The 15,165-nt window shown below is 35.8% G+C and overlaps 1 protein-coding gene across 9 annotated transcripts in view; it reads right to left on the bottom strand.

Annotated features, from left to right (window-relative positions):
• STS (steroid sulfatase) overlaps nucleotides 1–15,165 on the bottom strand; it is a 138,225-nt gene that overhangs the window by 98,340 nt on the left and 24,720 nt on the right. For 6 of the 9 annotated variants that reach the window (XM_040056440.1, XM_040056439.2, XM_040056437.1 and 3 more), the window contains 4 exons: nucleotides 12,590–12,742; nucleotides 10,756–10,877; nucleotides 7,783–7,905; nucleotides 1,829–2,252 (listed from right to left, as the gene is read on the bottom strand). In XM_040056440.1, coding sequence (XP_039912374.1) covers nucleotides 1,829–2,252; nucleotides 7,783–7,905; nucleotides 10,756–10,877; nucleotides 12,590–12,735 — 815 coding nt within the window. In that variant the 5' untranslated portion in view covers nucleotides 12,736–12,742. Of the gene's footprint in view, nucleotides 1–1,828; nucleotides 2,253–7,782; nucleotides 7,906–10,755; nucleotides 10,878–12,589; nucleotides 12,743–15,165 lie in introns of those variants that run through there. The other 3 variants (XM_040056443.1, XM_058419431.1, XM_040056445.2) reach the window with 2 other exon arrangements.

Genomic DNA, 15,165 nt, shown 5'->3' with positions numbered 1-15,165 from the left:
ATTCATAAGGATAGAAATGATAAAAAATTGTAATATGAGATTGAGATTTTACATAAATATTTTTTCTTGCTAACAGCTAGAAGCAGCTGCTTTGTGCAGTCATTAAGTCTAGAAAGTTTAGCCAGAGATTCTTGGTATATGTTTGCATCCAGCAATGACACTATATGCATGTATTCACAGAAACTAATGCTACATACTTTAGAGAATAGTAATTCAGGGATGTAGAATAGAAATTCAGGACAATAGTAATTTTATATCTTTGAATATGATTTTATTTTTATTTATTATTTTTAAAAATGCTGCAACTTGTTTCAAAAGTGGTGGAGAAAAATACATACACATATTTTTTTCCCCAGAAGTTAAATTCATTAAATATTTTTTCTCCAAATATATTGATTTCTATTTTAGACTATACAAATGTATACCTTTTTTTACTTAATCCCTTTAAGACCCCTTTGGTGACAATTAGGGCAAAGTAAGTGACATAGCAAAAATGAACCATGACTTAGAATGGTTTTATAAATCCAGTGTTTAGGTGGCCCAATGTGATGGCTATTAAAAACATTGTTTTCAAAACACCCCTTTGTTTCACAAAATCACAGACTATAGAATGGGTAAAGTTGGAAGGGACAACAGTGGGATCATCTGGTCCAACCTCCCTGTTCAAGAGGGTCATCCCAAAGCACATGGCATAGGATTCTATCCAGGCAGTTCTTAACTATCTCCAGCGAGAGAGACTCCAAAACATCTCTGGGCAACTGTTCCAGGGCACTGTCACCACACAGCAAAGAAGTTCTTCCTCCTATTCCTCTGCATCTTCCTGTGCATCATTTTCTGACCATTGCCTCTTGTCCTATTGCTTGGCATTAGCGAGCAGAGCCTGGCTTCGTCCTCTTGACACCCTTCCTGCAGATGCTTATGTACAGTGATAGGACAGATGCTCCTGCCCCTTAATCAACTTTACTGTCCTCTGCTGGGGGATCCTCAGGGAGGTCGATTTCTCTCTCGTCCTTGGGAGCCCAGAACTGCACACAGCACTCCTGATGGGCCTCACCAGGGCTGGGCAGAGGGGCAGGGTCACCTCCCTCGACCTGCTGGCAATGCTCTTCCTAATGCACCCCAGGATCCCATTGGCCTTCTTGGCCACAAGGACATACTGCTGGCTCACGGACAGTTGTCCACCAGCATGCCCAGGTCCTTCGCCACAGAGCTGCTTTCCAGCAGGTCACTCCCAGCCTGTCCTGGTGCCTGTGGTTATTCTGCTCCAGGTGCAGAAGCTACCATCCTAATTTCAGGAAATCAAATCCTTTCAAAATTACTGTCATGAAAGTGGAATCATCTAAAATGCCAGTATATTAAAAAAATTGCCATATGAATGCCCGTATCTTAAAAAATTTGCCATATGCTGCATCAACAGAATGATGAGGAGCATTTCCCCATTCTAGAAAAGCAATGGATTATGACTCTGCATTGTGCTTTCACAGAATTAAGTCACACCACAAAAGATTTTTCATATCTCAAGTTACATGAAATTCTCAAGATTAAAGTCATTAAAAAGTTTAAAGTTAAAAAAAAAAAAAACCTGAAGCTTGTAAATGTAAACATTTTCCTTCTTATAGAGAAATTAATTACATACCAGAAAGCAGGAAACCAAACAGTCATTCCTACCAAAATGATTAACTTCAGTCATCTTTTAAAGGAAAAAATTACAATCACATATATAATGACATATTCCTTGTGACTAACAGCTTTTGTTTTTCCCCTAATTTTCAGAAACACTGTCATTATGAAATGTCAACATTAAATTACAACACAGTTAGAAACCTACCTTCCAATAAACTGTATGGCTTCTTTTGTCAGCCTCTGAGTAAGGTTCTCATAGGACAGTGGCTGCTGTATAATCTGATGGTCCCTCATTAAAAAGCAGTTTAAGTGTCGAAAATGATAGAAGAAAAAAATCAAAACCACAAGTGAAACTGTGATTATTAACAAAAAGTAACCCAATGCTTGGAAAGGTACTTTGAGAAGGCCAATGAACTGCACTATTGCCAAAGACACAAGGGCAATTCCAGCAATTTGGACTGGGATGACAAGGCCTTTCTGAACCCCTTTTAAAAATACACTGCCTTGGCCAGGTTTGCAGTCTCTAAAATTGGTCACGGGAAGGCCATAAAAGTAATCAAATCCATGACTGAGGGGGTGGTGACAGAAGTCATTACTGCTTTCACAGTTCATCCCAAGATGCCACTTTCCTACAAAGAGAGAAAGACAGGAAGTATTTTTGTAGTTAAACTCATCAAACTTACTTTTAATGAGCATTATTTCAAACATGAAACTGTCACTATCTGACGGATATCTCCCTGCTCCCAACATTTTTTGTGTGGATCCCTATTTTCTACTTAAACTGTCTTTGTGCCTTCATCAAAGGTTTTTGGGTTTTTGTTATGTCTGCCTCTTCATCTCAGTTAGAAATAGCCTGGCATGGCTGCTGCTGAAGAACATTAAATTCTGAGTGGGCTAGAAGGTTATTGAAGAGCAATGGAGCCCTAACAGACAGTCAACTTTGGAAATTAAGCAAGTGTAGTTGTCATAAGAAAATACTGTTTTGTAGCAGCTACTGACTGAAGAGGAAGAACCAACATGGAATTACAAAATACCTTTACTGAAATTTTTCTGGCAAATAATTTGCCTAGTTAAAAAAAAAAAAAAAAAAAAAAAAAAAGACAAAAGAAGGGAAAAAACCAGTAACAAATAAAAAAATAAATCAAGAATAGGAAATTATTAAAGTATTTATTATTTAAATGATTGCAAAATCTCGGAAATTGCCAACATCCCTCAAAATGTAGAGATATATATACTGAGGCTGATTATTTTGTATTTATATATTTCATATATGAATATAAATAATAAAAAAAAAAAAGGCAACAAATAAATTGCTGTCAAATACTGTCTCTCGCAGCATATTGTTCCACTGTGAATTCACTCTAATTCTGCAATATTGGTGGACACTGTATGACACAAGAAACCACTGAGTCTGATTTGCATTGTACTAATATAATCTATATTCATGCTGATTATGGTAAGCATCTAGATAATTCATTCTATGAATCAGTTACAACCTCTTACCATATGCATATGCACTGCTTAGCACAACAGACCTAATTGGTAGCTGTTATTTGAATCAAAATGCGTCATTATAAAAAAAATTCAAATTCAGTTAAGCTTATTGAGATAGATTATGGATAGAGCCATGCATGCTGGCCTTGACAAAAGAGATGACATTATATACTGCTGGGCCAAGCTTTATTTATTTTTCTGAATCAAGCACCTAAACATGACCAGCATAATTCAAAGGTTGTGATCATAAAAGAAATAAACAAGAAAATCTGCAAACCCAGTAAGCCTTCATTCCCATAACTTAGCCCAAAAAATTTTGAAATATTTGTTTGAGAGACTTCAGAATACACATTGCAGTAAATGCAAAACAGAAAAAAAAAAAGCATATACAGAATTTTCCCCTTTTCCAAACAAACCACCCCAGCTTTAGAACACATGTAAGAGAGTCCTGATGAAAACAGTCCTGAACATCTCCTGGGTCTCCAGAACAGCACATTCATCCTGCACTTTTTCCTTTGGCTGTGACAAATGCAGGTACTGCAGTACCAAAGAGGGTGAACATGGGGATCAGTTCTGCTTCTTTTAAATTTAACAAATTATCTGGGTGTTCTTATTTCTCTTCCACAAATAACAGAACTGAGGTGTAGAATGAGAATGTCATATGACTAAGTTCATCTGTTAGCAAAGGTGGAGAAAAAGCAGAAATCTTGAATCTGAGCGCTTAGATGACTCCAATTGTCCTTATACTGTCTCTTGATGGTCATAAGTTAAAAATAACTTCCTTATATCACCAAAGCAGGTATAGAACATTTTCAGGTCAGCTTATGTGCCAGTGAAATGAAGGCCTCTAAACCCTTCTCATTCCATCAGAACTTTTCCCTGTCAGATGGCCCCTCACCCAAGGTGGTATTCTGCTTTTTGTGAACAGAATGGTTCTGGTCACTACTTCTGACATAGTCCAGTGAAAATTATTGTGGTCAACTAAAAAACAAGCAGTACACACCATTGTACTGAAATTTCAAAAGGTACAATGGTGCTATAAAAGGCTAGGTAAGGCTGGAACCACAATTTTCATTTCCAGAACTCAAAGATGCAGATTTTAGAAAACAAATGCTTCAGTTTTTCTCTTAGGCTTGGATGAGTATCTTAATGGAATAATTATAAAGCCAGATGTGTAGCAAAGTGAGCATGAAACAACTGTCATCAAGTTAGATAAGTAATTTAAAGGTAGAGGCTTATAGTCATGTATGTAAATGATCTTCAGGCTTTAATTTTTTATTTTTTTTTTTCTATTACATGTTGATCTCAAAGCACCTATAATTTAGTAAGAAAATATGAAAAAGAAACTCAAACAAATTAAGTATACCTTCAAGGTCACTTAAAATGATACGGATTGGTTTTTTATAACTGGATCTCAACTATAAGCCAGGGTAGAAAAACTTGCAATAACAAATCAGAACAGGGGAAATATAGGTCTTATTTTTATCGAAAGGGCTTAGCAAGCACAACAAATTGTTCAATGTCAAGATGAACTTGGGCCTCAGAAAAAGATTTGTTGAGAAGCAACTTAAGCCAAACAAAACAAAGATCAGGTTATCAGGAAAAGCAACAGAAGCCCCAGTTCAAATTATATCAGCAGCTGTGATGGAATGACACAATTGCCATTCTCAAATGACCAGGGAGGTTTTGATAGATCCTGCACTACTCGGAAAAAGCAAGTGATGACTGGGTCCACAATACATTTTTGTTTCACTCCTTGTAACAATAACACCTGCCTTGAGCTAGTGCTTGAACAGATTACTGTAATGTGCTTTAGATTCTGGGGCCCTTCTGAATCTGAGAGCAATGCAGAATGCTCTCATCTCTTTGCCAAGTGATGCTTCATAGAATGGACACTTCACACAAGCATCATAAGCATTTCAGCAGATTCTACCAAGTTTTTGAGTGAAATTTATGCTGTTAATTGTAAATTATGAGTACTGTAATAATTTGAGACAGGCTTTTTTCCCCTCTCCGTCAGCCACAATTAAGATTTCTGCATAGCAAAAGCAATGCAATGAAAGGCTAGAGGAAGTGAGAGGCAAGTCCTATTCAGCCAAGAAACTTCACTTGAAACTCCAGTTTTCAGAAGGCAGAATCCTGAGGACACTACAGAAATACATGTTTTCCCTGTATTTTTCCCTCAGATAATGGAAAGGAAGCAATACAAAGACAGATTTTTATACAATTATATATTTCTTTTGGAATGATTTTGTGCTTCTCAGATAAATGGCAAGATACAAGACGTGCAGCAAGATGCAAACAGAAATATTTTATTTTCTTAAGGAAATATATTTCTTTGAAGTACATAGCAAAACTTATAAATGTGTATGTGTGTATATTATTAGCAAGGACAGATTTTAAGCTGTTTTATGAATAACTGTTGTATTAACTCCACTCCACAGACTCAGTCAATCTTGGAAACCGTACTACTGTGATGTGCCGAAATATTACAATACTTCATTCTGAAATAAGTAAGTACCAGTTATCAATTAGTACTTTAGTTTTGGAGATAAGACACATAGGTGGATTTTAAACTTCTCTGGATGCTGGACAACACACTGGATAGCAATAGTGAGGAAAAATTAACCTTTACTCAACTGTAATTGAGTATAGCAGTAGTTAAAATACTATCTATCAAATTTAAGGAGAATTTTTGCATTATGAATAGCTATTTCCAACAAAACATCCACATTTCTTCACACTCGTGAAATATTACATATTCTATGCATCTGTTTTGTTGCAGATCTGATTGTGTGCTTTCCTGACAGATCTATTGGTTGTCACCGTCTTTATGTCACAGGGGAAAACAATGAGGTAGAAAAGTGTATACATAAAGTAGATTTATAGCTAAAATATATTTTAGGACATATCAAACAAAAGGAAGCATTTATTCAGAAAAGAAAAAAAAAATAAAAAAGAAACAAAAATCCACCTAGGGAAGAAAAATAATGTCCTTAGAGAGGAGGTTGGAAAAAAATAGAAATGACACTACAGGCTTGAGGAACAGAAAGGCTTCAAATTCCTCGTATGCCAATCCATCACTGGTGCATGATTTGACAATTAATTGTTTGGGAACTGCTGAGTTAGACTGAACCAAGCAAAGACTCCCTGACCAACATGATGTGACAAGAATACCAGCAAAAGCAGAAAATGGACTGGTTGTGAATCAGACTGCCTATACAGTCTTCAAATCTACATAATTTTTCTTTCTGTCTAACATATGCTTTATCCCTAATTTTAATGCACTTCTTGATTTTTAGAAACCTTCATTATACTCCAAGGATATGGTACTATTACATTTTATGGTCTCATAGCTATCATTCAGGCCACTTGGAAAAATTGTTCATTAAGCATCACGGAGATAACTTCTGGAGATCTAAGTGGCAAGCTGTCATGTTGTAGCAAAAGTAGTTAAAAAAAGAACATTAACTAGGTCAGCCCCAGAAAATGAGCTGTATTACTGTGCTGGTTACAAACAAAAAACCCAGTCTTTAATTGAATCTGAAGAAATAGGAATTAAGTCCACAAGGAACATGACAGAACAAGGAAATTATGAATGGCTTTTTTGTACTATGGTTCCAATATACCTACACTAAATAAACTTCTGATAAGAATTTCTGATTTTCAGTTTTCATTGTTCCAGGAGATCATGGTATTTTATACTTTATAAGACTGGGGTATAGCTAAGTAGGATTTTTATTTAGAACACTGACACTGGTTTATCTACATAATACAGACATATTTTGAACAGTGGCATGAATTGTTAGCCTTCCTAAATAGCCTGTTTTAAAACAAAAATTACTCTCAAAAATTCAAGTTTTTATTTAATTTAAAAAACAAAATTGCATGCATCCTTCTAAATTAGTTTAGTAATATTCCAGTGTGATGTTCTCTGTACAATTATTTCCTGGCAATTCCAGCACAGAAACACATTATGTAATACAAGTTGAACTTTGCAAGAATCTTCTAAAATATAAGCAATGTAGAATAAGTTAGTGGTCAAATTATGAAAAAAACCCAGAAATCTTTAATGTTATACTTCTATGATATTAACTCCAATTCCATTTAGTATTAATCTAGCATGATTCCTTTCGCCCATCACTGGACATTTATGCCGCGATCACTCGTCTAAACTATCTTTATAATGAGAGAGAAATACATTTTTATATTAAATATCTACCAAAGAATATGAAAAACTTCCTAGAAAAGCCCATTTCTGTCTGATGACTAGGTACAATATTATTTACTTTATGGGAATTTGAACACTGGTGAAATGAAAACAACCACTGCGCTGACATGTACCCTGTGATCAATCTCTCATTGTAATTAATCTCCTATTTATACTGAAAACTTTTCAAGAGCTTGAATAATTTTCAGTTTGCTCATCATGTTTCTTCAGTACCTTGCAAAATGAGACTAAACAACAGAAGTGAATTAGACATAGTTACCTGACTAGTGTTTCACATAGGCATGGGAATGTTCTCAATTTCGTTCCAGAAAAATAAATTCATTCTGCTGTGAGGGAGAAAAGCTTAAAGCAGGCCCTTAAAAGCCAATATAGGAAGATAATGTTCTTCTCATTGAAATGAAAGAAAACAGTGCTGAGCATGTGTGCAATTTTACCTATTAGAGCTGTTGCGTACCCTTTCTGCTTCAGGAGTTTGGAAAAAGTTATTTCTTCAGAAGAAAGTCCCCCAGAAGAGGCAGAAAATAAGAAGACACCAACTCGTGAGAAGGCAGCCATTCCTAAATACAATAAAAATGAATGAGACCGGGATAATACAAAGAAGGAATTTCCATTCATTAGCTCTGCATGCACTTTTTTGCCTTAGGTGGTCTCACTTAAATGACATATTAAAATCAGACACTAAATGTTGCAAGATACAATTATCCATTTAGGCGAGTGAGGTCTTTTCTGTATTGACACCAGAAACTGAGATGTGGAGAAAAAAATCTGAGCTTATAACCATGGGGCCAGCCAACACATAAACAGCTGCAGCACTTTCCATAGATTTTCTAGGGTACAGCAAAATTTTAGGAAGTTGAACTTGCATAATTTATTTTTTTTGTACATAGGGAGGGAAGGAAGATGAGGACTAAGTGAGATCATTCCCAAGTTCTGCTTTGGGAATTTCCCTGTCCTCATATGTGGTTTTCTATAATCTTTAAGTTTTTTTGAGAGAAGGCATATTGAAATAGGTCAGTCTTACTGCTGGGCACATAAATACTACGGTCAGAAAGAGCAAGTGAGGATCTGATCCTGTAAATAGAGTGGCTTGAGCTGTCAGCATTGATGGGGTGATCCAGTGGCATGAAGACACATCATCCAATGCACACAGAGTGACTGCACTAAAGGAGCATCAGGTACTGGCTAACAAGACAACATCTAAATAAGGCACAGTCATTTCTATGTACTAAGAGTCTGAGAAATTGAAATGAGCTTATAAACTGCTCTCAGGATGAGGAACTTGAGAGCTCAGGTTCATGAAAATTAGATTACTAGGATTCCAGATGAGAGCTGGCACTGAAAATAGATGGTAAGAACAGAGAATATCTATGCAAATGTGTGCAGATGTACCTTCAGGAAGTTTAAATTATGCATCTGGATGATTACAGTGCCCAAGTTACATGACTGATGTAGACAACCAGAATCCTCCCTCGGGTATCCCTTGTGGTTACATGAGAAAAACTTGTTAGACTGGTTTATTAAAGAGAGCTCAACCTCAAATGCTGACTTCAGTTTTTCACCCCATATAGTTTTGCTGATCAATGCTTCCAATAGCTTTAGTCAGATATTTATCTATATTTTATTTATTTATATTTGTTTTTACATATTTCAAGCTCTTGAAACTGAAATCAGTGTAATTCTGTTATCAGAATGAAAATAAAGAAGAGCGATTTTTTCATTTATTTGTTTTTTTTTTTTTTTTTTTTTCTTCATTACCTTTCTCTGAGCTTGTGTCTTGTTCAATACTACACTTTGGAATCTTTTTCTTCAGCTCTATTAGTAGGAGTTTTATATTTCTAACATTTTTTCCACATCATGATTCTAGTGTCTTGTCTAATAAGCCTTTACTAGTTCTTCACTGATATTTGGAAGCAATCCATATTTAGAAATTTTGTAACTTAAGTAAGATAAAGTTCCATTTTTGTACCTACATGGAAATGTTTAAGTATGTCTGAGAGCTGATCAGTGAAGAAAAAAATTAGTTCAAGTGCTAATTTTTCAGAAATAAGAACAAGGAACTTAATGAAAAGTGACCTGTGACTTTATCTACAGTAAATATTAATAGCAATACATATGCAACAGGTATATAAAGTTTTGCTTTGCAGATGAATGTAATGGAAAATTTAGCAAGTTATATTAGCTGGCACTTTTGCAGAAGCTTGTTACTTGATTTGAGTGAGCAAGAACATATCAAGTAGGCTCCAGAGTCCTGCTTTTCTTTCATTCCCAAAAGCAAGGACAGGATGTTTTATCACTAATGAACAAGTGATCTGATTAATGCATAATGATCCTTGCTAAAAATGATGTTAAGGGAATGTTAAAGTTGCGTGGCTAAGCACTGAGAGGCTCAGACCCAGCACACTAAAATAAACAGACTAGATCTTCATTGACTCAAATAGGCTTTGGATCAGGTACTTTAAAAGTAAGAGAAATTAAATGCAGGTATTCACAGGATACTTAACACTGTGTATGGGTAGATAAGGAACAAAAATAACACTTCAAATAGATGAGAGATTTCTTGCTTTCTTCTTCCCGGTTTTGAGGGCAACTTGAGTACCTTAATGAACTGTCCTGTCCCTACCTACCCCCCTGCAAAAAAAAAGAAAACCAAAACATAAACCAAACAATTTGTCTAAACAGAAGGTTTTATCAGAAATAGAAATGTCTGAGAAGAAGTATTTACATTGAGTTCTTCCACTGAGTCTTTCTCAGAGATGAGATGCCTCTCTGTGATATTCAATACTTGGGCTGCCCACCAACACAGTGGGAACAGCCTGAATGCAACTGGGGTCATTGAATAGTTGGAGGAATTTCACAGAATCACAGAGAATCATAAGATATGCTTAGTTGGAAGGGACCAACAGGGATCATTGAATTCAACATCCAGCCCTCCACAGGACAACCCCATGACTCATGCCATGTGCCCCAGAGTATTGTCCAAACACTTACTGAACTCTATCAGGTTTGCTGCATACAGCACTTGAGGTGAGGCCAGAGAGCAGTCCAGGACAATCCCACCCCTTGCCTGGCTAGCAAGGTTGTGCCTGATGTAGCCCAGGACATGGCTGGCATTAAATAACCACAGTCAGATTGCTTAGTTAGTATTTAAACAAAAAAAATTTTTTTACTCATGAAAAAAACTTTATCTTTGTGTCAACTCTTCTGAAATGTGAAATTTCCCCATACATATGAAATATTTCAAACGTAGACAAACTCTGTTGAGCTTGATCAGTCACTGAAAGGACTGATCATTTACCATTACTTAACCTGGTAATGGTAAACTAATCAAGAAAGGCCAGACAAAAAAACCTGCATACAGTTTATTGTAAATAAAATATTTATATATAAATAAAGTCATGGGATTTTACCTGATCTTATAGGATATCTCCCTGTCAGAAAAGCTGCCCTGCTTGGGGTACAAAGTGGGGATGCTGCTATATGCTGAGTAAGTGTCACTCCTTCCTCTGCTAGCCTGTCAATATTAGGGGTTCTGGAAAAACACAAGCAGATGAAAAAAAAGTACACAAAGATGATTATTTGGAAACAGACATGGTAAGCACAAGGCATCTGAGGCAAGAACTAGCAGGAAAATCCAGTTAAAATTTACTGCATGTAAATTATCAAAAGCATGGTGTGGTTGCAATTCCAAATACTATAATGTCAAATATTTTTATATTTATATTTATAATACTGAACATCAATACTGTAACATTGCAGCAAAAATCTTTTCCCCCATTTTCTTCTATTCTTCATGGCCAGTGTTAAACTGCAACATCTGGACATACAGGACTGAAAATTGTAATTTTCCTTGACGAAAATTGTAATTTTACAACCTTTTGCCTTCAGTAATGAGGACAAGAGAGACTAGAGAAAGGTTGTGCTTCCTTACTCCCAACTTGGTGTCTCTTCTGTCTCTCCCCAGCAAAACCTTTTGGGGTAGGAATAATGTTGTGTCATGCTAAAAGCTGTTAGAAGAGATTGAACTGATTATGACTCTGTTATGCTCTATACTAACAATATCTACATGTCTGACATGATTATGTCTGCTATATTAGACCCAGGGGCACAACCTAACTTCCATTATCTGTATGGGAAACTTGTCTGCAACCTCACTCATCATGCAGATTAAAATTGGTTCCTGCAGGAAGAAATCCTGTGTCCTTGGTTCTACAGATAAAAATTACTAAAGCAGACTGGCCAGCAGCTGCAGCATGCTCTAATAGATCTCCGACCCTGGAGATTCATGAACATGACCTCAAGGCACACTAGTGCTCCCAGCATCTAAGTCTGAAGAGTCAGAAACATTAATTTTCCAATAGAATTATTTTCTATCTGTAAAGTCACCTACTGATAATGATCAGTAAGATGAAAATTCATCACATTCCAAAAATCTAATTCCAAATTCTCCCAGCAGAGAATATAGATCTTGGGGTCTTTCTGGTGCCTGTGTGGGGAGTGATCCAAGCATCAGTGTTGCATATATTTTTCCCTGTTTAAAACCAGAAGCTGTAACTTGATTTTTATTTTTTCTGAGTTATGAGAAGATTTTACTTCTAAGTAACATCAGCAGGAACAAGAGCATTTAACATTAGACAGAACAGTGCTTTTAGTCTGAATGTATTATCTAACTTTGCACCACTGAAACACAATGGCTAGATACCACTTGCTCTGTTCACACAACCATCACATATAAGCTGGTAGCAAGAAACATCCCGGGGCACACTGATGCATTAATAAAGTATATTAACATTTGTTTTAATTATTATTATTTACTACTGTATGAAGATAAATTAAGGGCAAATATCAGCTCTTTATTTCCGATTAGTTAACAACAAGCTTGTCCCAAATAATGAGTGCTTCAAAATATGTTTAATTCATAGTACTTGTGTCATGGGTATTCTAGAAGAAAATTGTTGATTATACTTTAGTTCTCTAGAGCTACTCTTATTTGGTTGGTTGCTCAACCCTCTGTTTATAATACAACTTTTCAGCAGGATAAATGCATTAGCTAAGTCTTTGGTCAAAAAAAAGAAAATAAGGATTGAATATTCAAATCTCTGGAAAAGCTATTAACTTTCGTTACTCATAAAAAAAAAGAAAATCAAAAACTAATCAAACTTCTGAATGTTCTGGCATTTTTAATTTTAAAAATCCATTGAAAACTAAATATAAAGCTCTGACTCCATCAAATTATCATCCTACCTTAAGGTTCTGTTGCCGTAGCATCCCAGATCTCCAATACCAAGATCATCAGCCATCAGTAAAATCATATTGGGCTTTGAAACACTGTGTGTTTTGATACTGTTTATGGCACACTGGCAAATTATTAGAAGTAAAAGGAGCCTCATCGTCTTCCTGGTGTGTAAGAACAGGTGGAAAATATAATAAATAGCTTGTCAATCTAATTTATTATTATTATTACACTTCGCATAGTAAAAGAAAAAAAGACTGAATGATTTTAGTTGGCTCTCTGTTTTTTGTGGGTTTTTTGGAAAGCTTTTTGAAACATTTTCTCTCCCATACTTCTTAAAAATACAAATGCATAGTTTAGTATATGGCTAATTTTTCCTTCCACTCCTTTACACAGATGCAGCCTTTAAGTAAAGACAAATAAAGAACTAGGTACAACCTAGTACACATATACACATGCACTATATAGCAATAAATCATAAGAGCTAACAATGCTTGGGGTTTGATTTTTTTTTTTTCTTTTTTTTTTTTTTTTTTAAGCTACAAATATTTGAGAAACACAGAAACTGAAATCATTTAGGACCAAAACCTCCAAGGCTCACTGCAGGGAAAAAAAAAAAAAAAAAAAAGCTAATCTCACTAATGAAGTAAATTACTAAATTTCTCTTCAACAATGGAAAAAAAACCAAAAAAACCCCAGCTGAAGTTTCTGGAAAGGAATAAATATTATGGAAAACAGGGCAAAGAGATGCACTATGAAATTATTTTAAGGAGTGTTTAGGAAAAGGCTCTTCACAAGCATTATAAATACCAGGGTCTAGAGCAAAATCAATTAAAAATATTTGACATCAGATCACAATGTTCTATAAACAATGCTCATGCCATATCAACCTAAAGCAGGAAGAAGGATGTATTATACACAATACAACATACCATTATACATTTTTATGGTAAAAGCAGAGTATTTGCATACATACATGATATGAATGCTATTTTACCTTAATCAGAACTCATTATATCTCTGTCTTAAACTGCACTGACCATGCCCTGGCTGAAACTGAGTGCCTTCAGGCTGTAGTGGACTGTGCCAGGCATACACATCAAAAAGAACAGAGACTCCTCTGTCTCTTAGTAAGATTCCGACCTCTTCTGGATGCAGGCAGCCTTTTTCAAACGCAGGCAAGGCAGGAGTCACACCTGCACTCTGCATTATTCTTGGACAAGTAGTGGAAGAAACCAGGACTAAAGTAGAAATTTGTAAGTGAAAGAGTGGAAAAAGGAGGTAGAGACAATATTTTCCAGAGAGAATGGGGATAGCCGGTCAAGAAAGAAAAATCTTCTAAATCAATGAGTTATGGTAGATAAAAGTAACTGGAGAGAAAATAAGGAAGTCAAAAATGAAAGACCTTGTACAAAGAGACTAGACATCAAGGGAGACATTCACAAAGAAATGAGGTGGGTAAAATTATTTGAGAGGAGACAAAATAGGCAGAACTAGAAGAGTTTATTTTGACTTTAATAGCAAGAATGGAAGTTGAGAACCAGCTGAAATGAGAACTGCACACAGAAATGAGGAAAAATACTAGAGAAATAAAGAAACTGGAAGGGATGACAGTGAGCAGGAGAACAAAACTGAGGAACAGAGGTGAGAGAGAACTGAGAATGTCTGGGAGAAAAGAGCTGAGGAGTTATGAGTATAGCTAATGAAGAGAAATGATTGGAAAGAACCTGGGAAGATTTGGGACTAACATAAATGAGATCAAAATAGTAGGGATCAACCAAAACAGACTGGGACTTATGATTCCCAAATTCATTACTGCTGTTCTGTCAGAAAGTATAGGTGCTAAGATGGCTTTAACTCTTTTAGTGCTAGTTCACATACAGATAAAACACTAATAAGTATCTTAACTATTCTTTACTGATTAAGTTACATTTTATTAACACTTTGGTGACAATAGTTCTAGCTTAAGACTTCAGCCAGAAGCTTCTAAAGATCCCAGCCTTATCACTGCAGTATATTGTTATCCTATTTATCCCATGGGAAGCAATCTACATTAATTCAGACATGGAAAATAAATACCCAAACTGTAAGTCTAAAGAGTAAAAGCATTTCTGCATAGGATACATCTAACTCATCTTTCATCAAATAACCATACTAATGTGGTGTAACCACACTAATATATGAACAGCTCCTACCATGGTGCAGGTTTACCTTTCTTCCCTAAAAGAATAAAAAAAATGTGATTTGCTTCCCATGCATTCCAAGAGAACAATTAACATCCAAATTGACTCAAGAGGACAGGAACAAACTGCTGCCAGATCTTGTGTTCCTACTCTTATGTTCAGACTGCAAAGGTCTCAAAGGCCAATGGCAATGAGTATGTTGAAAAAGGGGACATTATATGTTGGTGACACTATGTAGAAAGTTGCATGGATGCTAGCAAAACCTGCAGGAGGTAGCCTCATTTTATTCCTTCATTCCTCATTTTATAAATCAACAAAAAGCAGTTATTGAAGGTTGTCTCTGATACAATACTGCTGGATACTTCTCTACTCTGAAGGAGTATCTGCAGATACTCTCACACACT

Source organism: Hirundo rustica, chromosome 2 (genome assembly GCF_015227805.2).
Source record: "Hirundo rustica isolate bHirRus1 chromosome 2, bHirRus1.pri.v3, whole genome shotgun sequence".
Lineage (NCBI taxonomy): Eukaryota > Metazoa > Chordata > Aves > Passeriformes > Hirundinidae > Hirundo > Hirundo rustica.
Note: the sequence above shows the minus strand (reverse complement) of the source record. Positions and strands in the feature narration are given on the sequence as shown.